At 45.0% G+C, this 27,546-nt stretch overlaps 2 protein-coding genes across 2 annotated transcripts in view; one reads left to right on the top strand and one right to left on the bottom strand.

Annotated features, from left to right (window-relative positions):
• Positions 1 to 19,671, top strand: part of LOC130872683 (serotransferrin-like) — a 49,956-nt gene extending 30,285 nt beyond the window's left edge. Inside the window, 8 exon segments of the mRNA XM_057766858.1 lie at positions 487 to 587; positions 589 to 742; positions 1,297 to 1,391; positions 3,547 to 3,624; positions 8,277 to 8,359; positions 12,554 to 12,690; positions 16,993 to 17,047; positions 18,682 to 19,671. Of these exon segments, the coding sequence (XP_057622841.1) occupies positions 487 to 587; positions 589 to 742; positions 1,297 to 1,391; positions 3,547 to 3,624; positions 8,277 to 8,359; positions 12,554 to 12,690; positions 16,993 to 17,047; positions 18,682 to 18,895 (917 nt within the window). The 3' untranslated portion in view covers positions 18,896 to 19,671.
• A 2,380-nt stretch (positions 19,672 to 22,051) lies between these two features.
• The window catches only part of Rab6b (RAB6B, member RAS oncogene family), a 60,417-nt gene continuing 54,922 nt past the window's right edge, over positions 22,052 to 27,546 (bottom strand). The window contains exon 8 of the mRNA XM_057767915.1: positions 22,052 to 26,174. Within this exon, the coding sequence (XP_057623898.1) occupies positions 26,110 to 26,174 (65 nt within the window). The 3' untranslated portion in view covers positions 22,052 to 26,109. The remainder of the gene's footprint in view (positions 26,175 to 27,546) is intronic.

Here is a 27,546-nt window from a genome sequence, read left to right as displayed (position 1 = left end):
TTAGCTGCCTGCATAGGTTACCGAATCCTTCAGGATTCGGGTCCATCTCTAGCTACTTTTCTCTGATCCCATGAAGGACTCTGCGTGTCTTTGTGGGTTCCCATTCCGCACGGGGGCTCATTCTGTCACATCTCTTGCTACACTGGTAAAATGTCTCACAAGTCTCAGAGCATGTAAAGGTAGAGTAGAAATTCTCAAGTGAAAATTTGCAAGCCATTAATTTTGCTCAAATTCATCGTTCTTTCAAAAATCTAAAAAAAAAGAAAAAAGGAGTAGTGGGATGGATTTGACTAAAACACACATTCATGTATGAAATTCTCCAAAGATAAAATTTTAAATGTAAGGGGGAAGACGCACAAAGAAGACAGAGTAGGTGTATACACATCCCAAAGCGTCAAGATATCAGTAGACCAGTTAACTGGGTTGTAGAAACCAAAAAACTTCAACTCCCATCAGGCACCTGGCGTTCCTCAGGGCCTGCAGGAGGGAACTGCGCCCCCATGAACTACCATTCCCGTGATGCTCTGCGTCCCGGGGTGCGGAGTCTAGAGCCACGTCGCTTAGGCAGCCTGGGAAGATCACGCACCTTCCCTCATGGCTTCCGTAGATACCCGGCGTGTTGGGGACAGCGCCGGGGGCGCCTTCCAGCCTTACCTCGATTCCTTGCGGCAGGAGCTGCAGCAGAGGGATCCGACGCTGCTGTCCGTGGCGGTGGCTCTGCTCGCGGTCCTGCTGACGCTGGGTGAGACGGCAGGCGGGCGCGGCGAAGGCGGGGTGGCGGAGTTGGAGCTCGGCGCTGCAGGCCTGGGAGGCGGGCGGCGAGGCTCCCCTCTTCTGCCATCCGCCCTCCAGAACGCAGCGGCGTCGAACCGGGACTCCGAAGTGACCTAGTTCTTGGGACAGGAGTGCCCGAGGCTCCCCTGTGCGCTTGAGCGCAGAGGGCGTCCGTCGCCATCACTCACACCAACTTTGAGTTGCTTCTATCTGGGAGCTGGGTGCTGGGCTACTGAGGTACTAAGGAAAAGTGGAGATCGTCAAATCAGATTTAGCAAGCCATTATTATTATTTTTTTTCCAGATTCATCGTTCTGTAGATACTTGAGGTCTCCACAGTTAGGATGGGGGACATAGGTGTGGAAGGAAAGGTTGACAGTCGATAGTGGCTGGCACTCAGTGGGTTCCTAACTATAACTCTAATGGGGTGTAACAGTGAAACTAATGCAGACGGACACGTTGTTTTGTCGCAAATGCCTGTTAATGCCCTTGAAAATGAAGGCTGCTGTTTTCTTCTCCGCAGTTTTCTGGAAGTTTATCTGGAGCAGAAAGAGCAGTCAGAGAGCTGTTCTCTTCGTTGGGCTTTGTGACTCGGGGAAAACGTTGCTGTTTGTCAGGGTAATGTTTTTATCCCCACCTCTGTTAAATATACTAGGAACTGTGATGGCATTTCAGTATTCCTGTCATCTTGTGGTTTATTTAGTACAGGACACTCTGTCAGCAAGTTTGGGACAAGTTTTTAAAAATATTTTATTTAAGTTTTTATTTTCTTTTTAATTCTATGGATGTGTGTGGATGGGTGCACATCAGAGCCTGTGCCTGTAGAGGCACACATGTGTAGACTCTGTAGAGTTGGAGTTACAGGCTACTCTGAGCTGCCAGATGCTGGGAACTTAACTCAGTTCCCTTCCTTACAGGAGCAGTATGTGTTCTTAACCAACTTAGCTGATCCTCCTTCCATCCTGGGAGTTAATTCTTGACTTACTTGGGAATACAAAAAGGCTCTAGGAAAACCTGTTCCCGCTCTCCACACACGCACACATTTAGTCGTTACTGTAGGGTCTTCTGTAAATATATTTTGGGTAAAGATGCCAGAAGAGTTGGATGTTGGATAAGAACCCCTTCTGAGAGCCTACTGGAGATTTTCATTGTTTCCGATTTTGGATGTTTTGAATTTTGGCATATTTGCATACATTTTTATCACTGAAGCATCCTTACAAGGAAATGCTCCAAAATTCAAAACAGTATATTTTCCTCATTTGTAATCTGTGTTGTGAATTCTGTGTAGCTCTTTGGTTCTCATAGAACACCCTTTGTATCAGGAGCAATGTTGTGATTGTAGTTGAACCAAGACTGGGTGAAGACATTTACATCCTAGCCTGCTGACTGATTCCTCAAGAAGTTCACGGTCACTCCCTGAAAGTGATCCATGGCATGAATATTGGCTGATACGTTTTTTAGTTTAAAGGATGGTAGAGAAATGTTGAAGATGTACGCCAGACTTCACTCGTCAATGGCATGGGCAACGAATGTCTTTGCTGATTCAGATGATACCGATAGAATATATGGACTGGGGCTGGGGAGGTGGCCCAGGCCATCGAGCTTGCCTGGTAAAAATGAGGACCTAAGTTTGGATCCCTGGAACCCACATAAAAGCCATACCCAGAGGTGCATGTAATCCCAGTAGAGACAATGGATGCCTGAAATTCCTTGGCCGGCAAGCCTTGCTAGTTGGTGAGCTCCAGGTTCAGTGAGCGAACACAGCCTCAAGGTGGAGAGTGACTAAGGAAAGACTTCTGACAGCCTCCGTTGTAGACACACACACACACACACACACACACACACACACAGACGATGGAAGACCTGGAATATAATGGCTACAGACGTGTGCTTTTAAGTTTAGCCTGCTTTATTACTCTTTCTTCACCACTTAAAGAAAAAAGGAAGCTCAGTAACTTTTGTTGTGACATAAGATAGTTCTAGCATGGCCAGTTCTAGCCCAGCATTGTCAAAGACATGACAGAAAGATCCTCCTTTGACAGTTGAAGCTAGTGAGGCTTCCTTTCATTAATGCTCAGTTTTCTGTAGCCAGTATTTTTTAACTGAGAGTGTCTTACTATGGAGAATTTCCACTCTTCGTTTGGCACGTATAAATTATTATTTAATCGTCTGTGTGTGTGTGTTCACGTGTGAGTGCTGATACATATGTGTCCTGTCACATCCGTGGAGGTCAGAGGGTGACACTGTTCGTGTTCTGTCATTGCTGCGCCAGATTAGCTAGTCTGAATTTCTGGAAATTCCCGTCTCCTCCTCCTGTTCTCCCCATCAGGGTACTAGAATTACGAATGTGTACATTACTAGATCTGTTGTTATTGGGCTCAGAAGATCCGAACTCAGGTTGTCAGGCTTGCAAGGCAGATGTTTATCCGCTGGAACATCTCCTCAGACCTTGAGTTGTTGGTAGTTTAAATGTTTACAGGTCAGTAAATTTGGCCCCTTGCTGTTTGAAAAAAATAACATTTGGCCTAGGGTGTCACTCGACATGTCTGAGGCTTTGGGTTAGATCACTGGCACTGCAAAAAAGAGGGATAAAGCCTGTAATTAGTTAAATTTCTACAGATTAAAAATAAGCCAGCATGATCCTTTCCAACTATTCCAAGTAGCGTTCATTCATTTGACCTATGCGCGACAGAATTAAAATGGTGTTCTTTAAATTGGGTTTGGTGTTATTGAAGTGCACTCACCCAGATCTGGTCCATGTTGTTTTTTACAGCTGCTAACTGGCCACTACAGAGACACACAGACTTCGATTACCGACAGTTCTGCTGCGTACAAAGTCAACAATAACAGGGTAAGGTGTCTGTGGACTGTTCTAGAATCTGACACTCTTCTTGCTGTGAAGTCTAGTTTCATTTCCATTGCTGTGAGAAAATACTCTGAAAAAAGGAAACAGACGGGTGGTGGTAGCACTCGGGAGGCAGAGGCAGGGTTAGCCTGGTCTACAAAGCAGATAAAGCAGATGCCAGGACAGCCAGGCCTGTTAAACAGAGAAACATGTCTGGAGAAACCAAAAAAAAAAAAAAAAAGGAGAAGAAGATGAAAAGAAAATATTCTGAGGAGAAGCAGCTTGGGAGGAAAGGATTTATTCTGACCCATTATTCAGAGAAATCAAGACTGGAGATCAGAAGCAGGAGCCATGCAGAAATGCTGCTTGCTGGCCCACTCTTTGGTTTACTGAGCTTGAGTTTTTCGTGCCCCTGGACCACCTGCCTTGCGATGGAACCTCCCACATCGGCTAGGCTGGGCCCTCTTACATCAAGTAGCAATCAAGAACGCGACCTGCTGACATGCCCACCGGCCAGTCTGAGGGGCTCTGTTGAGGCTTTTCTCAGATGGCTGTGAGCTGTGTCGAGGTGACAGGAGCAGAGTGTAGGTGTCATTTGTAGCCTGCTTTTATGAAGAACATATTCTTTTTTTTTTTTTTTTTTTTGGTTTTTTGAGACAGGGTTTCTCTGTAGCTTTGGTGCCTGTCCCAGAACTAGCTCTTGTAGACCAGGCTGGCCTCGAACTCCCAGAGATCCGCCTGCCTCTGCCTCCTGAGTGCTGGGATTAAAGGCGTGCACCACCACCGCCCGGCAAAGAACATATTCTTGGTAGCAGATTTTGTCCTGCCTCTCCTTGTAACATGTACAGGGTTACGTCACAAAATTTTTTCTTCCTAGGTTCTGTCTGTTGAAGGTTACCATGAGTTTCAGTGGGCATTGGGTCTTTTTCTGCTACAAGAGCAGTACATAGACGAAGGATAATCATTTACTTAAAAGTAATTTTCAAAAAAAAAAAAAGATTGTGGCCTTGAAACATCTATGCTAATTACTGTTTATGAGTCTAATAAAAGACTCAAACTCAGAAAAAAAAAGAGTAGAGGTAATATACCTCAACATAATGAAAGTAACATACTAGAAATCCAAATAAAGAAAAATTTATATTTTTAAAATACTGAGATGGTGGGCTGGAGAGATGGCTCAGAGGTTAAGAGCATTGCCTGCTCTTCCAAAGGTCCTGAGTTCAATTCCCAGCAACCACATGGTGGCTCACAACATCTGTAATGGGGTCTGGTGCCCTCTGCTGGCCTACAGGCATACATGCAGACAGAATATTGTATACATAATAAATAAATAAATATTTAAAAAAAATACTGAGATGGTATGGGAAGTCCTTCTGTATATGTGTTGCTTTTATTGGTTAATGAATAAAGAAGCTGCTTTGAGCCTATAGCAGGGCAGAACAGAGCTAGGTGGGGAAAACTAAACTGAATGCTGGGAAAAAGAAGGTGGAGTCAGAGAGATGCCATGTAACCCCGCCAGAGACAGACGCCAGACAAAACCTTGCCAGTAAGCCATAGCCATGTGGTGATACAGAGATTAATAGAAATGGGTTAAATTAAGATATAAGAGCTAGTCAGTAAGAAGCTAGAGCTAATAGGCCAAGCAGTGATTTAATTTACCAAAAGAAAAGTAATTTTCTTTTTCTGTTTCTGCTGCCCTGACTTTTTTAGAAGCTGTGCCATAGTTAGATTTTTATTTAGTCAGAGTGTTGTATTTAATGTTGCTACAATCTTGCTTTTATGAGCATGGTTGTGGTGGCTACACACCGTGCATTTCACAAATACCCACGTTTTACACCTGTGTTGCTGGAGGGTGCAGATGGGAACTACCGAGCTGATTACAGTGCTAACAGCTTTGGTGAGTGGGGGGCGGGCTCCGTGGCTGATGAGGGAAGGAAGGACGGTTGGATAGGCGAATTAAGAGTTGTGCTTTTAGAGCCCCTGTTCGTCCCCTTTCTGGCGCCTTCAGAATTAAGCACTGTGCAAATAGGGTCAGCCATTTAGCTGTTTTTCTACAATGGTACTTCTCTGATCCAGTACTTTATTTTAGTTTTTTCTTGTCTTTAAGACAAGGTCTCATTGTAAGCATTGCAGCTCAGATGGAAAGGTACCCTGGCAGTTAGGAGCCAAGGAATACTATAAAGTCACTGTAAGGTAGCAGTGTACAGCCCTGCTCCAGGGAAAGGTTCCCAGTGTAAGTGCAACAGCTCTGCTCCAGCAAGGGCAGGATTTCCCCAGTGAAGCTGTTGCAGCCCTGCTCTGCTGAGAAGGGTGTCCCCTGCAAAAGTGTCACAGCTCTTGTGTAAGTTCCCCGGAGTGTAACATCTTCGCTCTGCTAGGGGAAAGCTTCCCCAGCGACAGGGTTACAGTTCTGCTCTGCTCTGACTTGCTCCAGCGAAAAAGTCATAGTGCACAACAAACCTCACTTGACGTTTGTTGGGAAGGAAGAATCCAGGGAGGTGGCTGCCTCTAGGGTGAGAAGCAGCCGTAAACTGAACAGGGTACAGAGCTTACATAGGGTTTCTTGGGTGGCTGGGGGAGTTCCAGGGTGGCTTGGTATTGGTGGATTTTTGTAGCCTGATTCTGGGGCTCAACAATGAAGAGCACTTGTTGCTCTTCCAAGGTATTGGAGTTTAGTTCCTAGTACCCATATCCCACAGTCCACAACGGTAATGCAGGGAATCTAACACGCTTTCCTGGGCCTCATGGTCATCCACATTTACGTGTACACATATACACACATATAAAAAATCTGAAATAATACTTCATATTGGGTTAAATAATTTTAAATACTTTATTAAAATTGATAGACAGTGTTCCTCAGGCACATGAGCCTGCATTGTGCTTCATTGAACATAAAGAACACTCATCCCTTTCCTCTCCCACTCCCTGGTGTTCTGTTCCAGTTTAAGCAGTAATGTGCCCAGTCATGTCTTCTGGATCACTAACGATGGATTCTGAAGCTAGTACTGCTTCAGAAAGAGAGCAGTAGACCTCAGCATGGCACAGAGCGGCAAAGCTGTTAGACATGTTGTCGGTGAAGGTTCGGGCATAATGAATCCAGAGGGTTGTGCGCAGTCTGTATGTGGTACTGACTTCTGCAGACACCATGGTCATAGCTGCTTGAGAATTAGGTCAGTGTGAGAATTGATGGATGGTTCTGAATCATCCATCAGATGTACCAGACCACACCTGACAGTTTTATTTATGTCTACAATAGTATGTTCCAAGGATGAGGTCATAGAATGGTGACTAGCACCTCCTAGGGTGCATAGTGAGTTTGCTAAGGAGGGGACCAAGAATTCAAACGAAATACTGAAAGAATTGGAACAAATAAATGGTGAATCTAATGTACAAATATCTAAAACTCAAAAGTCAAAATTGTGGATATTTTATTAAGATTGAGAATCTCATTAATTGTAATACATGCTATAAATTGTATGTTTTTACTTTACATTGTTTGTGAATATTTACCAGTTTTCATATGAGTTTGCTTATACTCATATTAATGTATTTCCTAAGCCTTGGATAGCCCGTGCTTCCATGATTCCTTCAGACAGTAAGGTGTCTTCATTCTCTTACGAACATTTATTAAACTGGGTGGTGGTGGTGAACATCATTAATCCCAGCACTCAAGAGGCAGGGCAGGCAGATCTCTCCAAGTTTGGGACCAGCCTAGTCTACAGAGTGAGTCCAGGACAGCCAGGGCTACATAGTGAAACCCTATCTCAAAACAACCAAACAAACAAACACTTACTTACATTGTAATTTTATACATCTTACATAATTTTACATTGCATTATTCATGTCATGTCAGGAACCATGCTGTTTTGTTGTCGGAGCTTTTTTTTTAATGATTTATTTATTTATTTATCTATTTATCTATTTATCTATCTATTTATTTATTTATTTATTAAGTATACAACATTCTGCTTTCATGTATGCCCGCACGCCAGAGGAGGGCGACAGATCTCATTACAGATGGTTGTCAGCCACCATGTGGTTGCTGGGAATCAAACTCAAGACCTCTGGAAGAGCAGCCAGTGCTCTTAACCACTGAGCCATTTCTCCAGCCCCCTGTTGCCAGAGCTTTTATTTAGTATGTGGGGGGAGGCAATAATGTGGGGCGTGCAGGAATGTGCAGAGGTCAGGCTCGGGTGTGTTGTTCTTTAGGATGCCATACACATTGGTTTTGAGACATGGTCTGTTCGCTCTCCTGGAACTCACAAAGTAGGCTAGGCTGGCTGATAGAGCTTCAGGGATCTGCCTGTCTCTGCTTCCCCAGTGTTGGGGCAAAAAGTAGCCCTACCACACTGGACCTTTTTTTTCTTTCTTAATGTAGGTTTTTGGAATAAAACTCAGATCATTTTACCAACTGGCCTATCTTCCCCAGCCCGTTTTTTATTTTTTTCTTTCTGTGCCTCGTGCATACTCATCAAGCACTCTTCTCCATCAGTGTCGATGGTTAGGGCTCCACAGACATCCATCTGACTCGCTGTCTGCAGTGATCATCTGCTTGATTCATTAACACAGCACCCGTGTGCTGCCTGTGATCTATCTGATGGTGCAGATTTATCCTCTTGGAACTGAAAGCTGACTAATCTCACTCTTGTCCTCAGGGCAATAGCCTGACTTTGATTGACCTCCCTGGGCACGAGAGCTTGAGGCTTCAGTTCTTAGATCGCTTTAAGTCTTCAGCCAGGTAAGTTAGGAAGTGGCATGGGTTTGTGTAAGTGTGGATCATGTTGGCATCCACTCATGATGCTTCCTCTGTTAAGATTCTGATGCCATGGTGCCCTGGGGTGGAAAGGTGATGCGCTTGCAGTATCCGTTGGGGTGTTAGGATTGTGAAGACTGTAGGAGAGTTTCTCAGGGAGTGTTACTCCCGTTAGCATGATTAAATTTCATGGTAACTCTGAAGATACTGTTTTAAAAAATTGTTTTTAACCATATGCATGTGAGGCCGGCTATGTGCACTTGTGTGGAGGTATATGTGTAGGCCAGAGGAGGGTGTTAAATCTCCTGGAGCTGGGGTTACAAGTGGTTGTGAACTTCCCAACGTGGGTGCTGGGAACTGAACTATGCAAGAGCAGAGCACTCGGAACTGTCGGGCCGTCTCTCCATCCCCTAACTCTAAAGATAGACTTAATGGTATATTAGAGCTGTTAGAGTTTGGAAAAGGACTTTTCTTTGTGTTCTGATTTTTGAGACAGGGTTTCTCTGTATAGCCCTGGCCGTCCAGGAACTTGCTCTGTAGACCGGGCTGGCATCAAACTGAGAGATCTGCCTGCCTCTGCCTGGCTGGGATTAAAAGCTTGCACCACCACATCCAACTCTCATAAGTTCTTAGGCATGTTCTTCACACAATGCAGTGGATGCTAGCTGGGTATCTTTGTAACTGCTAATTATTTGCGTGGATAGCACATAGCTGCTATGGTCAGAAAGGCCGGCCAGAGGCCTGGCTTGGCTCCTGTAAAGCACCAGTAGCTGTATTCCGTAAGTGCGGGTCCGTCTTGAAGTCCTAGGTGATTTCCACACTAGATGCTGACTGGCAGTCTGTGGCTCAAGAGCTTAGTAGTGTCACACAGTGCCAGGCTTGGGGTGATGAGGCTTCCACACCCCTACAGTAGCAGCATGCTCTTACAACAGCTTTGTAGCCTGTTGTTTGCTGGTTGTTCTCCACTAGTGGGTTTGGAGCAGTCCACTTTGTAGGAAGCATGGTATAGGAACCGTCCTTATCCCCCTTGAATAACCCACCAAACGCTAGAGGCAGCATGGCAGCCCAGCAAGTCTGTTCTTCAGTTACATTAAATCAATGCCTCAAGAGCTATTTTCAGTGTAAGTCCTCCTGCCAATTGATTCTTAAGTTCTTTCCTAAAATCTGAACGCTCTAGTTTTAAAGGCTTTCTTCATGTTTGCTATCTAACACTGATTAAGAACTGAAGAGGTAAATTTATATGATACATTTCAATGATGTGAAGGCATATTTTAATAGCTAGATTTGGAAAGCATTTTGGAAATGATGTTGTGATAGTTTAATTGGCAGTATTATACTTGAGGTATTCATGTTTTTGACTGATGGTATCTTAGCTTCCTTTTTGTTGAGCATTCTAGACTTAGATTTTGTCATTGCTTCTTGCCACAAAAAGATGGTGATGAGCAATTTGTCACGGATGAGAATTTTTATTCCTCAGACAAGTGAGACATACCTAGAACTGCTAAATTTGGCCATAATAGGGTGTTCTTTTAGTGCTTAGGAGACTTGAGACAGGGGGATGGCAAGTTTGAGACCTGCCTAAGCAATATAGTGAAACTGTCTCAAAACCAGTTTTTTCCTATTACTAATTGCAAATAATTTACAGTTTATAGTATAATTATACTCTGTTATCCAAGTATTTTGAATAAATAGAATATGTAGCATAAGATAAAACTAAGTTCACAGGAACTTCAGTTAAAATACAAAGGAATTGAAAATACTATGATCTGTGACTTTTTAAAGATTTTTTTAAAAAAATTTGTGTATTTTTGTGCATGCGCCTGTGTGTATGTTTGTACATCATATATGTGCGTGTTCCTGAAGGACCAGAACATGGTTCTGGATCCCCTGAACCGAGTTACAAGCAGTTGTGAACTGCTGGATGTGGGTACTGGGAACCTAACCTTTGTCCTTTGCAAGAGCAGCAAGTCCTCTTATCTTTGGAGCCATCTCTTGCGCCCCATGGGCCGTTTTTTAAAAATTCTGCTTCTGGCTTAAGATTCTTTTCCCATCACTGATTTTAAAGTATATTATTTTTACTCTTTCTTGGATTCCTGCCCTTTTTAAAACAATAACAGCATCCAATACACACTCATTTCCTTTCGGTGAACTGTAAGCACCCGTGATTTGATCTTCATCAGACCATCTGTTATTTGGGGATGCGTCTCTGTAACTGCCAGTGATGGCCACTTTTCTCCTATCCGGTGGGTACTTAAAGTAAACCTGCTGTTTTCTTTGCTCTTTGCCAAATTCTGCTCCTTCTTTTCAGGTTCTGTTTTTCTCAATGTCATTTTCCTACGGAACATCTGTCTTTGGCTTTGTGGTATTTGGAATTCAAGTGTACCACCCTACACCAAAGGACGCTATCTTCTGTTCAGGTGCAGTGGCTGACAGGTCCCGTGCAGCTGGGCCAGCCACACCAAACAAAGCCTCCCACCCAAAAGCAGTCTAAGAAACTGAAGCAGCTGGCTTCCTGCCTCACAGCTGCAGGGCACAAGTGGACACTGCAGGCGTAAGACCCCAGTGAAAGATTAGCATGAAACTTGGGCCAGTTCATCAAACCCTGTGATGCCGACAGATGGCACTATCTGTTCTTTCTCGCTTGTCACAGCATGGGACTCTGCTGACATTTTTGATCCTTCTCTCTGCCGTCTCTTTGCTAGTTTATCTAAGAAATCCTTTTCCCTTGAGTGTTGTGTGAGCCCTCAGATCTACTGTCTAGTTTGCTGTGTTCTTTTCGCTAAGTTATATCTGCTTAGCTTTCCACTGAGTTGCTAATTTCATATGCTATTTTTAATGTTGTAGTCTTTAAAATACCCTTTAAAAGTACACCTGCTTCTTTTTATTTGTTTCTAGTAATATCCTCTAAAATAATTTTAAACATAGATTTTATTGTAACTTTGGTGTTTTTTTTTTTTTCTGGAGGCAGGGTCTCACGTAGCTCAAACTGGCCTTGAACTCATATTTAGCCAAAGAAGACCTTGAGCTTATGACCTACTGCCTCTACCTCCTTGCTAGGGTTACAGAAATGTGCTTTGTCTGGTTTTATGCTGGCTGGGATGGATCTGAGACTTTGTGCCTGCGGTGCAAGCATTCTATCAACAGCAAATCTCCATGACTATGTGCTTAGGTCACTCTAAACTCCAGTTTGGGGGTTCTGGATATTCTCTGTTGGAATTGCATGTCCAGAACCCCTCCTTCAAGGGAATGGGTGTCACTGATGAGGCTGACAGTCTTTGCTACTTTAGGATGCGAAGGGTAGACTCCAGGGTTATTTCCATCTGTTGGTATCATGGGGGTTGATGAATCTGGCCCAGTTTTTATGTAACCTTCGCCTGGGATCTTAGTGCAGGGAGAGTGCCAACTTGTGCACGGCAGCTGTGAGGCATTGGAGACAGGTGTTGTAGTTCTTGGGAATTTTTCTAATCACAGCCTCCATTAGCCTGCCTTTGAGCTGGAGGCTTTGTGCAGGGTGTTTGGTGTGGCTGCGCAGGTTCCTCTTAGCCGCTGCGCACCCCTCTTTACTTGGGCCTTCAGCTCCTGACACTAGGACTATTGTCTGTAGTTCTGACGGCTTCGTTTCTGCTACAGGATGATTGTTATTGCTGTTGCCTGAGGTTAGTGCCATGTGCTTACAGTTCTTGAGTTACCGTCCCAAGAGTTCTCTGTCTTCTCTTAGGTACCAGTAGTCTTTGTCGGACAGGAAAACAAACTGCACAGGTCAGTGCGTCATCTCTGACCTGGCTTTCCACAGCTCACCCTCCACATGTACTCTTTCCAAGGTGTGCTTTATCTGTACGGTCAGCACACTCCTTTAGCCCAACGGTCTGTGCCGGTTTGTGTTTTGTTGGTTCAGCTTTAGATCGTCCTTTGGTCTTGTTCAAATGTCTTCCTCTTTGTTCTTACTCCATTGTGGACTATAGGATGATTTCCTGGCCCTTGAGCAGACACCATTTCTTGTGTCCTTTTAGTTTCTTAACAGCTGTATGATTATTATTATTGCTAATATTATTATGTCAAGGTGTGTGTGTGTGCTTGTGTGTGTATGACAGAGGGCTGAGTCTAGAGAGATCAGGGGTCCTGTCCTGTGGCCCCCGCTTACTGTGTACTCATGTGCCTCTTCCTTTTAACTCACTGCAGGGCTGTGGTGTTCGTGGTGGACAGTGCAGCGTTCCAGCGGGAGGTGAAAGATGTGGCCGAGTTTCTGTATCAGGTTCTCATCGACAGCATGGGACTGAAGAATGCACCATCCTTCTTAATAGCCTGCAACAAGCAAGGTGCTCCTTGGCGGCGGCAGTGGGTTGGTCTAGGATTGCTACTGAGAATTAGTTCATTTACCTGCAGTTGTTACTGTTGAGCATGGGGCACAGGGGTGTCACAAATTAAGGGATTAAATCATCTATTACTATTTCCCAGTCTTTTTACCAGGCTGCCCTAAGGACTGGCAACCAGGTGTTCTTATACCCTTTTTCATAATACGGTGCTTTTTATTTTGAAGATCTAAATTATTTTACTTTACCAAATTTTACTTTACTTTAGTTTGTGAGGTTACATAGTGTCACTTCTGGAGATTTTGGGGGGTCTCTGTAAGACAGCTTTACCACTGAGAGGTTCCACCAGAGGAAACTGCATCCCCTTCTGGGGCTCACACTCGGGACAGCGGGCTTCAGTTCTGGGCCCAGTTCAAGTAACCCAGGACAGTTGGTCTTTCAGAGCTCTCTCACATACATTTCCTAGGAGTCTGGAGCATTTTTCAGAAGTGATTTTTTTTAAAATCCTAATACCTGTTGGGGGGAGCTGCAGGCTGTGTTCCTGCCGCCCCAGCTCCTGGTCGCCTAGCTAGCTTATGCCCCAAAATAACAACACACAAACTGTATTCTTTTAAACACTGCTTGGCCCATTAGCTCTAGCCCTTACTGGCTAATTCTCATATCCCGATCAACCCATCTCTAATAATCTGTGTAGCATCAGTCTTACCGGGAAAGATTCAGCATGTCCAACCTGGCGGCTTGCTTCATTGCGTCTGCTCTGGAGAGGAGTGGCATCGCATCTGCCCCAGAGAGGAGAGGAAATGGCATCTGAGCTCACTTCCTCTTCCTCCCTGCATTCTGTTCTGTTTACTCCACCCACCTATGTTCTAACCTATGAGGGCCAAGCAGTTTCTTTATTATTTAACCAATGACCTTCCTCCATCATTTCCCCTTTTTCTGTTTAAACAAAAAAGGAAGGCTTTAACTTTAACATAGCAAAATTACATATAGCAAAACAGTTATTAAGTAAGAATTACAGTTACAATATTTACATCTATTTTATCTTTATCATAACTAAGGAAAACTATAACTATCTATCTATTCTTCAACTCCATCAAAGACTCCAGAAGGATATAATATTACCTAAGTAAATGAGAAGTAAGCAACTTACAAAACTCTAGAAATCACAGAGATATCTCGCTGCCTGGACAGTCACCCAAAGTTCCTCTGTACCGTTGGGGCATCCATCTTCGGCCTACAGGTCCATAGTATCCAAAGACATTTCCATGAAGCAGGAAATTTCAAAGGCAGTTCAGTCACTATCTGCTGTGTCCTGCAGAATGTCTTGCAGACTCTTTCATGAATCAGGAACCCTGAAAGATCATCTCACCTTTAGGCAGTCCTCTCTCTCTGCAGGTTCTCTGTGTCCAGTTTATACAATAGTCCAGGCAAGAGCAGTTTCTTGCCCAAATGGCTATCAAACTCCATAAGGATCCTCTTCGATGCCCATCTTCTTCTTGAAGTAGATTAGTGCTGCCAGGAGCAGAGTGTCTCATTGTCATGAAAAGTTCTAAGTTATTAAAACATTTAAAATGCCATATTCTATAATCTTTGAAAGATATGAAGAATGCCTATCTAAAATATATCTATGCACATCTAGAAAATCTTAACTAACATGACTACAAACTTGACTATTATGATTATCTATTAACAACCTATATACATTACATTTTAAAATGAACTACACAATCACAATACCTTAATCAAGATCAGAAATACATATACATATAACAAAATTGACCTTAAATCTCTATCAATAAAGCAAAATCTATACTAATGCAAATTATTCATACCTCTATCATATCCCCCTTTAAATGTAAAAGAACATTTGTAAATAATATATGGGAACATGGGCGCAGTTATTTCTCTCCAAACTGCTTCCTGCTGAATGGGGGCGCTGTTATTCAGGTCTTTTATGGGATAACCTGTCTGCTGGTTTCATCTCAGTTGGCAGTTGAGCAAAGCAATTTTTTGAGGGTGTTCACAGCAGCCTTTCAGGAGGGCGTGGTCTATCATACCATATTGTGATAGAAGTAATCCAAAGAGTCTCATCCTCTGTGAAAACAAAAGAAACTCTTTTCCAAAGTATCATATCCTTAGATCCAAATTCTGAAGTCAAGGTATTTTGAAAGTATCTATCTTGGATTAGTTCAGCAGCATTTATAAACAACTATCTTTTAGCAGCTGTTGCTCCTTCCTCAGCATTCAAACAATTCAAACAGAGCATAATAACATACAGTATCAAAATTCTCTGTGTATTTTCCATCTTTGTGCAGCTTTATTTTAACCTCTATTTCATTTATTTTTACTTTTATTTTATATTCTCTGTATATATTTGTCCTGGAATAACTCTGTAGACCAGGCTGTCCTTGAACTCTCAGAGATCCTTCTGTCTCTGCCTTCCAGGCATTGGGATTAAAGGCGTGTGCTACCACACCTTGAAGTCACAGAGGTCAATCTCCCTCTGTCTCCTAAGTGTTGGGATTAAAGGTGTGTACTGCCACACCCAACTACTTTCTTCCTTCCTTTTTTTTACTCTTAAGAACTTTAACTTTTAGCCTGCATATATTTTAACATACTATAAATCATTTAAACGTTTTCTTCAACTTTGAACCTTTCTTTTACTGAATATCTCTCTTTTTGTGACCACACGAGCCTTTAAATTACTGAGCAATATGGGTAGGATTAAAGCCGTGGCTTTGAAGGCTGAATCCAGCCCATTCCTTAGCTTTCCAGCCTCACGGCGGAGGTACCGGTTGTAGCCATGTTTATCACCACAACTCTGTGGCCTTTCAAGGTCCCTGCCAACAAGCAAGCTGCAGCATTATGTCCACAGACAACACTCAAGTCCTCTCTCTGTAGTCGGCCCTCCTGCCTCAAACAGTCAGAGTTTGCCCTGGCAGGACAGACCAGAACACCACCATTTTAAAACAGCACAACTTTTTTTCTGCTACAGCTGAAAACAAACAAGCATTCAGTCAGCTTTTATCAATACCATTTAAGTGTTTCGTGGCAGGACTTCTTAAGAGCTGCGGGGTTTTGCCGCTAAAGCTGAGTCAGGAAGCCTCTCTTAGATGAGAGCGCTTGCTTGCCTTTGGCAAGCAGAGCAGACCCAAAAAATTGCTGCTACCACGTCGGGCGCCATTCTGCTGCGGGTATTATTTTAAAATTATTTTTAGGGGCAGGAGAGATAGTTCAGAGGTTAAGAGCTGTGGCTGCTCCTCCAGAGGTCATGAGTTTAATTCCAGCAACGACACGGTGGCTCACAACCATCTATAATGAGATATGGTGCCCCCTTCTGGTGTATAGGCATGCTTACAGGCAGAACACTATACATAATAAACAAATCTTTTAAAAACTAAAATATTAAAAATAATTTTTATGTGTACAGGTGTTTTGCCTACATGTGTGTCTATGAACAGTATTCATACCTGGTACATGAGGAAATTAGAAGAGGGCTTTGGATCTGCGGGACTGGAGTTACAGACAGTTGTGAGCTGTCATGTGGGTGCTGGGAATCGAACTTAGATCCTCTGAAAGAGCAGCCAGTTCTTTTACTGCTGAGCCACCTCTTCAGGCCCAGCTCTGACCTTTCTCTGTTTTGTATAAGGAGGGCATTCAGTACCTATTGGTTTGGGCTTTGTGCCTTCCTGGGCTTGTTTCTAACCTACGTGTACTTCATGCTTGCCATAGCTTCTAAAACTTAGCTGGTTGTATGAGGTTCTCTTTAAACCGTAAATAAGGAGTTGCGTGTTGAAAGTTCTCATCAAATGTCAGTCACAGTGCTGGTGGACAGGTTTAAGCTTGAAAGGCTCATACGGTGTGGAAAGCTCAAGCTTACTTAGTTTTATGGACATTAGCACTAGAACTTATTGAATTTAATGTTTTAAAGCATTTTTCAAAAAAACTACAAATACAACATTTACTTTGACAAAGAAAGAAATAGCATAACAAAAAAATGATTTAATAGGGCTGGAGAGATGGTATAGTGGTTAAGAGCACTGTCTGCTCTTCCAGAGGACCTGGGTTCAATTCTTAGCTCCCGCATGGCAGCTCACAACTGTCTGTAACTTCAGTTTCCTGGGATCTGACCCCTTCACACCAATGCACATAAAATAAAGTTAAAATAAAATTTAAAAAAAAATGATTTAACAAAGGAATGGGAGGTAATCTTCTTGGAATAAATAGGAATTTTCTTTCTGTGGTAGAAATCCAGGGCAAAGACACATTGAGGTTTAATCTAGAACAATGCTCTTATTTCTCCCCCAGATATCGCAATGGCAAAATCAGCGAAGTTAATTCAGCAGCAGCTTGAAAAGGAACTGTAAGTGCATGCCCTGCTGGCAAATGTCCCGGCACCCAAGCGTCCAGTGGCTGTGTATGGTTATCAGAATTACAGTCAAGATTAGTGTGGAATGTATGTGTTAAATAATCTATGAAAGAATTAGTAGAATTCTAAAAAAACTAATGATGTTCATAGCTGTTTTAAAATTTCGTGACTTACTGAAACCATCAGCTCATTTTGTTCTTTTATAACCGGAAGGTTTGAGAGACTTACGACACTAAGTTTAAAATAATTTTATTTCAGTGAATGAAGGTATTTGTTCACATAGTAAGGCATGTAAAATAGTGTTAAAAGGTACAAATAATATGTAAAATAGTAACATTAAATAAAAACTGAGGGTCAGGGGAAAAGGGAAGTAAAAAAATTAAAAGCTATTGGAAGCTGGGTGTGTTCCCGCAAACCTATAGTCCCAGGACTCTGGAAGCAGGGAAAACAAGTGTGCCAGGCCTGCCTGGCCTGTATAGTGAGAGCCTGTCCCAGAAAATAAAATTTAAAAATTAGGCCTGGTGCTGCTGGTGCACGCCTTTAATACCAGCACTTGGAAGGCAGAGACAATGGCCGGATCTCTGTGAGTTTGAGGTCAGCCTGGTCTTCAGAGTGAGTTCCAGGACAGACTCCAAAGCTACAGAGAAACTCTGTCTCAAAAAATAAAATAAAAAATTGTAGTCACTGGAAATTATTTTTGACAGAACAAGAACACTCAGGAAGAATATAAAAAATCTATGTTACTGTTTTGTAATTTCTTATATTGTTTTCAAGCTGTGGGCAATATTATTTATCTTAGTGTCAGAAAGCTTGTAAGTTGAGTGAGATAAACTGTGGGCATTAAGGAACCTAGCAGGCTTCTGTGCAGTTCCTATTTCTAGGAACTAAAAAACTGTTTTGCTGAAGAGAAGACCAGCACAGAAAACCCATTTACATTCTCCTACTGCTGTTGTAAGAGTAAGGCCTGTTGTCGGCAGACAGGGTCTGCAGCCTCACTGTCCTGGAACTCACTCTATAGACCAGGCTGGCCTCGTACTCACAGAGATCGCCTGCCTCTGCCTCCCAAGTGCTGCAGTTAAAGGCGTGCACCACCATGCCCAGCTTGCTATTTTAGTTGGATCTAGTATTTATAAATATTAGTCCCTGGCAGGAAGTCAGTCAGCATTTGCCTGTGTGCTCTCTTAACAGGACGAGCAGCTGGCAGGAAAGTGGCTTAATTTGGGAAGGTTTTTCTACTTAGAAAGAAACAGGATGGATGAGACTGAAGTCTGCATAAGTATGAACTTTATATCCAAGAAGACTCAGGATAAAAAGCTCCCTATCTCCCCGTACTGAAGTTTCCAAACCTTGAGTTTTTATAAAATAGCATGCATTTAAAACTGAATTTTCTATGGTGTCATTCAGATCTTAGAAGTGGAATTAGGCTTAAAAGAGCCGGTGGCACCTGGGTCTCCTAACCCCCTGACATCTGGCTAATATACAGGTTGGACCCATCTAACCTGTTTGTCTGAAACAGTGGTTCAGGGATATAAAGGATAAGTCAGCAGTGTTAATAGCAAATTGGCGGTTAGCCTATCAGTCTTGAATGGGTACTGATGATTGCCTCTGACTTGTCCTCTTGCCCACAGCAACACCTTACGAGTGACCCGCTCTGCTGCTCCCAGCACACTGGACAGTTCCAGTGCTGCACCTGTTCAGCTGGGAAAGAAAGGCAAAGAATTCGAATTCTCCCAGTTGCCCCTCAAGGTGGAGTTCCTGGAGTGCAGTGCCAAGGGTGGACGAGGGGATGCTGACACCGCCGACATCCAGGACTTGGAGAAGTGGCTGGCCAAGATCGCCTGAGGGGCAGCCCTGGCTGCCAACCTTGGGCATCTGTGACTGATGAGCAGTTTGGGAAAGGGCTGTGGTGGTGTGGAGCCGACAGAGGGAACATGGCATGTGTCTGCAGCATCTCCGTGTTCTAGAAACAATTATTGCAGCTTGAGAGCCTTGTCCCTCCTTTCTCAACTAGTCCTTTTTATTTAATTCTCCTGTTCTCCCTCTTGGTAGGTGTAGCATTATTTTAGTGTGTGACATAGCAGGGAGGGCATTACCATGAGAAAAGGGAAGTTCTTGTCCTCTGCCTCTCTGCTTCCGTCCGTTTTCCCGGAGCCAGACCTGCCCTTTTATGGAGCCAGTTCATTTCCAGTTGCCCCTGGTATTTTGGCACAACTAATGCATTGTCAGTTCTTAGTGAAGTCTCAGATATAAAGGTAGTTACAACAAAGACAGGTTCAGAATCACAGGGCACCGTTGACAGTGACCTGTCTCCACTCCAGCTGAGGTCCGAAGCCTGCCGGGAACCTCTAGAGCCCCTCTCCCCTGACGGATGTTAAGAGCCAGCTCCCCAGACACTTGTGCTTTAGTGTGCTCCAGAGGTTCCCTGGGAAGAGCCGGGAGACAGCGCACTGCTGCTCTGGGGGCGAGTGAGGCCCCAGGCTGTCTGCCTGTGCTACTTGGTCAGCTCCTGTTGTGTCGCCTCAGCTCAAATGCCGTGGAACAGCACAAACGGGAAAAGTCCACTGTATATATTTTTAAGTGAATTCATGCTTTAAAAAAAAGTTGCCTTTTCAAAATAATGCTGTCTTAAACATTTGTGTTTTTATTGCTTTTACAAATGACTGGTATCTTGATAAAGAACTGTATCTGAAAGCATTAAGTTGAATGATGAGCGAGTATAGCTGGGAAGCTGAACTAGGATTCAAGCTCAACTCTAGGTTACCTGAGCCTACTGCATGTACACAGACTGTCTCCTCTCACACTCAGAGACAGGCCTCATTAGAGAGACCCTGTAGGAGAGGCATGACTCGAGGTGTGGTGCTTGGGAACACGCACAGGAGCGTCTGGGCTGGCCTTGGGGACCAGCGGGAGTCAGGATAAACACACGGTGTGCTCCCTGTGCAGTCCAGCCCCAGCCTCTGCCGCACCACATGGCATCCCTGTGGGGCCCAGATTGCTGCTATTCCTAGCAGGTACTCAGGGCTCCCCACCCTAATGCATTTCTTCCTGGTGTATGAGACATGTGTAGCACAAAGGTTAAGTCGAGAGATGACCCTGCCAGTTCTTACTAGAAAGCAGTGTGCGCTGGGATTCTCACTGCTCTCTGGACCCTGCTGCATGAATGACTGACATTACAGTAGGTGTTCAGGGGAAGAAAGGTAGATGTTTAGTTAAAGAATATGTGTTTGCTGGGCAATGGTGGCACACGCCTTTAATCCCAACACTCAGGGAAGCAGAGGCAGGCAAATCTCCATGAGTTCTAGGCCAGCCTGGTCTACAGCATGAGTAGTACAGCTGGAAATACACACAGAAACCCTGTCTCAAAAAAACAAAACAAAAAACCCCTGTGTTCACTGACACTACTCCCTTTTTCTGGGTAATAAAGTGATCTTATTTACTGGGAGAATCGGCACATCAGAAAAGTGATGAGGGTGGAGAGCAAAGATATAAGTTTTATTCATAGCTCAAGGATGCTCTGAAAGGAAAGGTTAGCTTGGGCAAGGCTGGAAACCCGGTTGGTAGAGCGCTTGCCTGGTGCTGCAAAGCCCAGTTGTACAGAGGCAGCTGCACTGAGGAAGCCTGAAGGATTCCACTTCTGGAGTCGGCACGACCAGACTTCATTCTGCTTTTTCAAGCTGTGGCTGGCAGTGATAGTTTTCAACTACCAGGTGCCTCACAGTTTCTGGAAGGGCCTCAGCTCTTAACAACAGCTGGGGAACCCCTGCCACTGCTTCCCAAGGCCTCTACACCTCCTGACGAGGTCTTCTGACATTATTTCACACAGAATGTAGCCTTAATCAGCAGCCTTAGGTCCCACCCCACAGAAGCACCTAGCCATGTTCTGTTAACCTTAAAAAATACATGTTTGTGTACACACACAAATATATGTATATATGTGTATATACATGGATATGTTATATATAACATAGCCAAGAGTACAAGGTTTCCCTGATATATATAAAATTTGGGCTTAGCAAACAGTGGTCACTCTTGCAGTGACGAGGAGAGTCACCCACTAGCCCCTGCCCTTGCCACACTGCACTTCAAACAGGACAATCACAATGTCATGTGCACACCTGGAGTACCTCCTCAGCCTCGAGACAGCGGGGCTTAACTGTGCTAACGTAGGGAGCAAGCATGCCCTCGGTGTGAAGCCCCGTGGCTCTGGACACTACCGTGTTGGAGGAGGGCTGCTGTTCTTGCTTTCGTCTGTCATGTAGTTATGTTCTTGGGCTCTCAGCCCTCCCCTCTTCCCCATCCCCTGTATCTGCCCACCTCACACCTTACCACTAGATACCAATCTAAGTGGGCAGGGACTTTTGTATCCTCATGGTGGCCTTGAGGTGGCAAACTGGAGTGTTCCAGAACTTTTAGGACCTTTTGATGGGAAAGGTCACTGGTGAACTTAAAACTTCAGCATTCTCAATAACTGTTTCCAGAACCCAGATAGGAACTCAGGACATCTACTATGGTAGGCGTAGTGGAGACCCAAGGGGCCTCTCAGAGACTGTCCCCCAGCTGGTGTGGAAGAAGCTGGGGGTGGTGATGGTTGATGTCATCTAAAAGGGGATCATGATAACCCTTAAGTTCTTGCCTTTAAATGACAGGCAATCATCAAAAGGGTAAGAAACCTAGTCCCTGCACTCTGTCTCCTTAACTCGTAGCCCTGTTGAGTAGAGTGTAGAGGTGATAAATACATTCCCGAGTCCTGGTTCCTCCTGGAGTCTCCCTGACCATTTACTGTTAGACTCTAACAGACGAGGCTGTGCATACAATCTCACTAGCCCACAGTTTTCTTTTAGAATCAGTGGAGAGCCCAGGTAAGCAGGGACAAGAGGCAAAAGGCCCTGCATTGGGGACATGCCACCCAGACATGAGAGGGCCTTTGAGGAAATCCCCTTTTAAGCCCCCTATATGTGAAATCGTACCACTCAGACACAGTCGACAAGAAGCTTTGTGTTGAGAATCAGGACATTTATTGTTTGACCAACATGCTGAGTCTTTTCCACATATTACACAGTTGAATGTAAAGTCAATATGGCCGCTTTGCCTTCTGAGCCCATTACAGATGGAAATGCCACCCTCTGTGTTCCTCTTTTAAAGAACAGGTGAGGTGAGAAGTCAACACACAACAGGCAGGCTGGCCTTCGTTGCTATGGAGGCTTCTTGTCTCCTGAAGAGACCATCTGAACTCCCGCTGCAAGGCTTTCCTGATAATATACCCTGCAGAGTGCCAATCAGACAGGGCCTCGAGTCCAAGGAGTTTGTACACTGAAACTGCAAGATTATGGAATACCGAAGTAGTTGATTTCAAACAAAAAAGGGTGCCCTGACTACTGCTCTGTGTGTGGTTAGACAATGCAAGTAGATTTGGGGACCACCCATTACAGCAAAGGAGCCCAAACTGCACCTATATTCTCTCTAGCTACTAAGGCTGGAAATAACATGTTCTAGCCATGGTATAGAGATGGCTCAAGGGACACGAGCACAGGATGCAGTCGTGTCTGTACTCCCAGGTCAGCAACGGGTGGAGGATGCCAACACTGGCTCTGTTCGTTCCTGGCTTGCAGGACCTTGTCTGTTTTGGTTCTCCCACCTGTGAAACAGGAAGGGTTTGGCTCCCGGTGCTGCGGCACGGTGACAGTGCCTCCCATTCTTGGGGGAGAGGTAGTCTGGGAACTAGTGAGCATTGAGCCCTGAGCATTTGATACACTCAGACACACCCCTGCCTGCTGGCTCTCGTAGCTCTGACTCACCACCTTCTCCTGCCCTGTCTTTCTGACAGCCTCTCCCCCTTCCGTATGACGAAGGAATTAACTGCTCTACCTGCAGGACGCTGACACCAGTGCTGTCCCCATACTGTCACACTGGATACTGGAGGCCAGGCACTGGCTAGAGCTCTGACTGTGCCCAGCTGTCCACACTCCTAGCTACCACCTTGCAACCCTTCTCTCTGCTGCCTGACGTTTCACTGATGCGACCGTGGCTTTGCCTCCCATCTTGGGGTATTGCAGAAATGTTTAAGGATGGTGACAGGAAGGGAGCAGTAGCTGTGACAGCAGTCAGGCCCTGGCCACCAAACATTCTAACCTTTGACTTCACAGCAAGACTAGCACTCAGGACACTGACGTCATACCTCCATTTTGGTGTCCATGTGGGTATAGCTAAGCCGCCTGCCTTTCCAATCTTAGACTATTCCTGCAATGCTCACAGAAGTTTTGCTGACAATCTCCTTCAAGACTCCTAAAGAAAAGAGAGAGGGCCATGCCCATCTGCCAGGCTAGGCTCAAATGTCCAGGGAGAGGAAATGAATTACTAAGTTGAGATCTCGTCCTAAGAGAATCCTCCATTCTGTCTTCTGACTGATGTGGATTCAGCAAAGATGGGGGCACTGAGATAATTTCAGCACATCTTCAAGCGAACCTGACCAGATCCTGCTGACAAGGAGGGTGGTGGGCGTGAAGGAGAAATCAGTCCCAGGCATAACAGAATTAGTTCTGTGCGGGGCCCGGCTGCCTTAATGGCCATCAGAGAAGGAGATGGGCTGAGGAAAAGGCCAGGGCATCGCTGGGGTGGGAGAGCAATGGGGTGACTGTACCCTCATTCTTAGAGGCAACGAGACTGGGAGACCCTAAACTCAAGAGGGGGCTTTGTGGACAAGCTAGGAAGGCAGGGCTCCTTAGGTCCAATCAACCAGGATGGCATCCACCATGGCTCCTGCTGTTTCTAAAGCATGCCATGATGCCTTAGATTGTGTGCACAAGAGGAGGGAACGGATCTGCTACTTTGAGTTATAGAAATATGGGTAAGGTTACCGTTTAGTGCCAAGAAGGTTAAAATTCATCCTACATTCATTCCTTGAGACACAGGACAAAGCCCTGTCCGTGGGGCTCTGCCAGAGGCTGCCAGCGAAGCCCTTCCCTGCCAACCAGGCTGCAGTCAGCACAGGGTAAGTGTGCCTTCTTCCAACAAGCACCACTTAGGTGGGGTGCCCACGGTGGGGGGACACTGGCCCACAAAGGCATGCACACCTGTGCACACAGGTACAGAAAGCAGTGAAGGTAGTTCTGTGGACGAGTTTTGATTGTAGCTTAACACATCTATGCACTATTTTATTGAAGGCAAGACAACCACAAGTTATCGGACAATATTTTGAGTATTTCTTATTTCAATACACTGCATACTTTTGAACTTCCAAAACTGGAATCACAATGCAAGTTCCAACTTGAGAGTGGGAGCGACAGGAATATACATTGAGCACATGTATACGTGAGGATGTGTGTGGGGGTGTATACACAAGTCTATCTCTATGTATAATTATGTACACACATAAAAAAGCTAAACACATGATGTTTCAATTATGCTTGTACATTGGTCCTTGCCTTCTGGAAGAGGTACCCAGGAGGATCCTGCTTCCTCTCTTCTTCACCAGAGTAGGCACTGACACTGTCTCCCAGGATGGAGAAGCATGGCAGGCCCACTCACTAAACGAAATCCACCATGCAGGCTGCCATTCTGAACTCATTTCTGAGAAGTTCCATAATTCATCCCAACCCCCTGTGGTGGCATTTACCCTGCACATCAACGGTCTGGAGACGAGCCAATGCTATAGGACTGGGATGTTTTGAAGGGTCACTGCCCCTGTCTGTTTTTGGGCAGGCTTAGGGCAGTGAGTCTGGGGTGTTAAGGGTGTGGGTTACTTTGCTTTGAGGAGAGAACTCTGTTAAGAGTCTCTGAAGATCTTTAAGACTAAAGCAGTCTCAGGAATGAGTGGAAACAGCAAGGACAGCTTGCTGGGGCAGGTGGTAGTGCCCTGGGCAGCCTTCTGGAAATCCTACAGTAACCTCAAGATGCCCGTAAGTGCAGCCACAACACTCCAAAGGTATTCATACAAAGATTTCAAATGTACCATGCCAGGGACTGAAAACACATCAAGGAATCAATGCCTCCACAACAGTACCCAGCAAGAGGAGTAGAAGGTCTGGGGACACATATTGTTCAGAGTCAGGGTGGACATCCATCTCTTCCCCAATCACAGGTGAACCAACGGCACGTACCCCAGGCTTCAGCACCCCTGAGCCACCCCGCTTCACCTCACACATTGAGTTGGCCAGTCAGCCTAAGTACATGCGTCAACCGTTGGGCCAGTAGCTTACAACATTTGAGAACCACAACCCTGCCTCAGTCCTCAGCTGCCTGGAGCACCCCATCCTTCCAGCACCTTCTCGCTCTGCTCGTCACTGGGTCAGCACAGAGAACACACAGTTGTCTGTGTTCTCTGTCTCCATGTTTTTTCAGGGGAGGAGATGAGGCAGAAGCAGCCGTGGGGCCTGGCGCTGATGCTAAAGCCCACAGGCCTTCATTTCCAGTCAGGGGCCGGCTAATGTGTCCCACTCTGCCAAGGAAGGACTGAATAATGGCCCCTCTGGGCTGTTTTGTTAAACTAAAGTCTGATTTGACTGAGGGGAGCCTGGATAGAGGGCTTGGTTGGTTTGAGTCATGTGACCCAAGGCCTGGAACCTAATTACTACTTTTCAGTTAATTGCTTTAATTAATTTATGGGACAGGGGATGGGAGGAAGGTAGAGGTGACACACAGTTTCAAGAGAACAGGAAGGAAGAGGTGTATGGAGAGGTTCTCTATAAGTTTACAAATATACAAAAACAAAAACAAAAAAAGCACATCTTTCAAATAAAAATGACTACTTCTTTTATCTGGCAAAAAGTTGTATACACATGATTTAAATTTTTTTTTAATTTTAACAGTTTTTGGCAATCTTAATAAAGTACAATATATTACAACCAAACCAAAAAATAGTTGTTTAGGTAACAGCTGTTAAGAGTGACGTGGTCCCTGATGCCCAGCCTCCCTCCCCATGTCCCACCCTACTCCTAGAGAGAGAGAGAGAGAAAAGAAAGATCCTCCCGTTTGATAAACTCATTTCCCACCCCGTTAGGAAGCTAACCAATAGGAGGCAACACAAGTGAGTGTTTTCGAGGAAGCCGAGTGGGTCTGCATTAGCAGGAGCAGCCACCCTCGCTGGCTGGCGGCTCCTGGGGCTTGTCCAGCTTGATGTCAATCACTGTAGGAGGCTGGCTAAGGAAGATGACGGTCACCAAGATGCCACTCTGTCCTTCTGCACACCCCACACTCAGCTCTGGAGTGGGAAGGAACTGCCTGTCTTCCACCCTTCTCTTTCCTACTCCACCTACCTACATCCCCCACACTGTCTGCCCAGAGGGAAACAAAGGCCAGGGAGGGTCTGTCTCAGAAGCTTTCCCCAGTGACTGATGGATAGTGCTCAAATTCCGTTCGTCTCAGCCTCATTAACTGCTGGCCCTCCTCCCAAGTGCTACTTTGTCATGGCATACCCTCTGAGGGTGGAGGATGCTTGCAGCATCCCTGATCTCCACCCATCCGCTGCCAGAAACACCTGCTTTCCAGTCCCCTAACTTACCACAACCCAAGTCGTCGGCACACATTGCTCAATTCCCCTCATGAAGGAGGGGCCGGAGTCAGTCCAAGCTGAGAAGCACTGGTCCAGCTAAAAGGCTGGCTGCTGCCATGATGACATTCTGTCCCATACGGGAATGACCTGACTGTGTTCCAAAGGAATCTTCTACCATGCAGTCTGAGGCACAACACTTATGGACACAATGTGGGGTTTTTGGACAGTGTCTAAACATCTCCTGAGAAACCTGTTACAAAATACATCTTCCTGGTGGATCTGGAGATGGATCTGCAGGGTGAATTACCAAAAACTCTGGAACATCCCAATGCATGGCACCTGGGAAGCCATTGCTACAGACACTGGGTAATTCCAAGATGGCACTATTCAAAAGGACTTGTGGTGGGAGGCTACTCTCCATCTGCATGGTGGCCACACTAAACTTTTTTTTTTTTTTTTTTTGGTTTTTCAAGACAGGGTTTCTCTGTGGCTTTGGAGCCTGTCCTGGAACTAGCTCTTGTAGACCAGGCTGGTCTCGAACTCACACACTAAACTTTTTAAACTCTGTGTGTGTGTGTATGTGTGTGTGTGCACGCGCGTGTGTGTGTAGTAGGGTCTCTCACTAAATCTGGAGCTAGGCTGGTGGTCAGCAAGCCCCATTGACCCTCCTGTCTCTGCACAGCACTGAGGCTACAGTTCTGTGGCTATATCTGGGCTTTCACAAGAGTGTCAAAGATTCAAACTTGGGTCTTCGAGCTTGTGCAGCAACTGCCCTTACCCACTGACCCATCTCCCATATCCTGAAACTTAACTTTTATATTAACCCAAGTTTAACTAGTTTAAGTGGAAACACTTGTGTAAGACTATGATATTATAAAGCACAACTTTAAATACTTTGCTGCAAGCATTTGTGCATACTAACATTTAATGTTTCTTCTTGTAATGCTACGTGCCATTGGAATACTGCGGTCGAGGGCTGCTTCTGATTGAAAAGATGGGGAAGAAT

The sequence above is a fragment of the Chionomys nivalis genome, chromosome 4, assembly GCF_950005125.1.
Source record: "Chionomys nivalis chromosome 4, mChiNiv1.1, whole genome shotgun sequence".
NCBI lineage: Eukaryota > Metazoa > Chordata > Mammalia > Rodentia > Cricetidae > Chionomys > Chionomys nivalis.
This window is presented reverse-complemented; position numbering and strand designations above follow the sequence as displayed.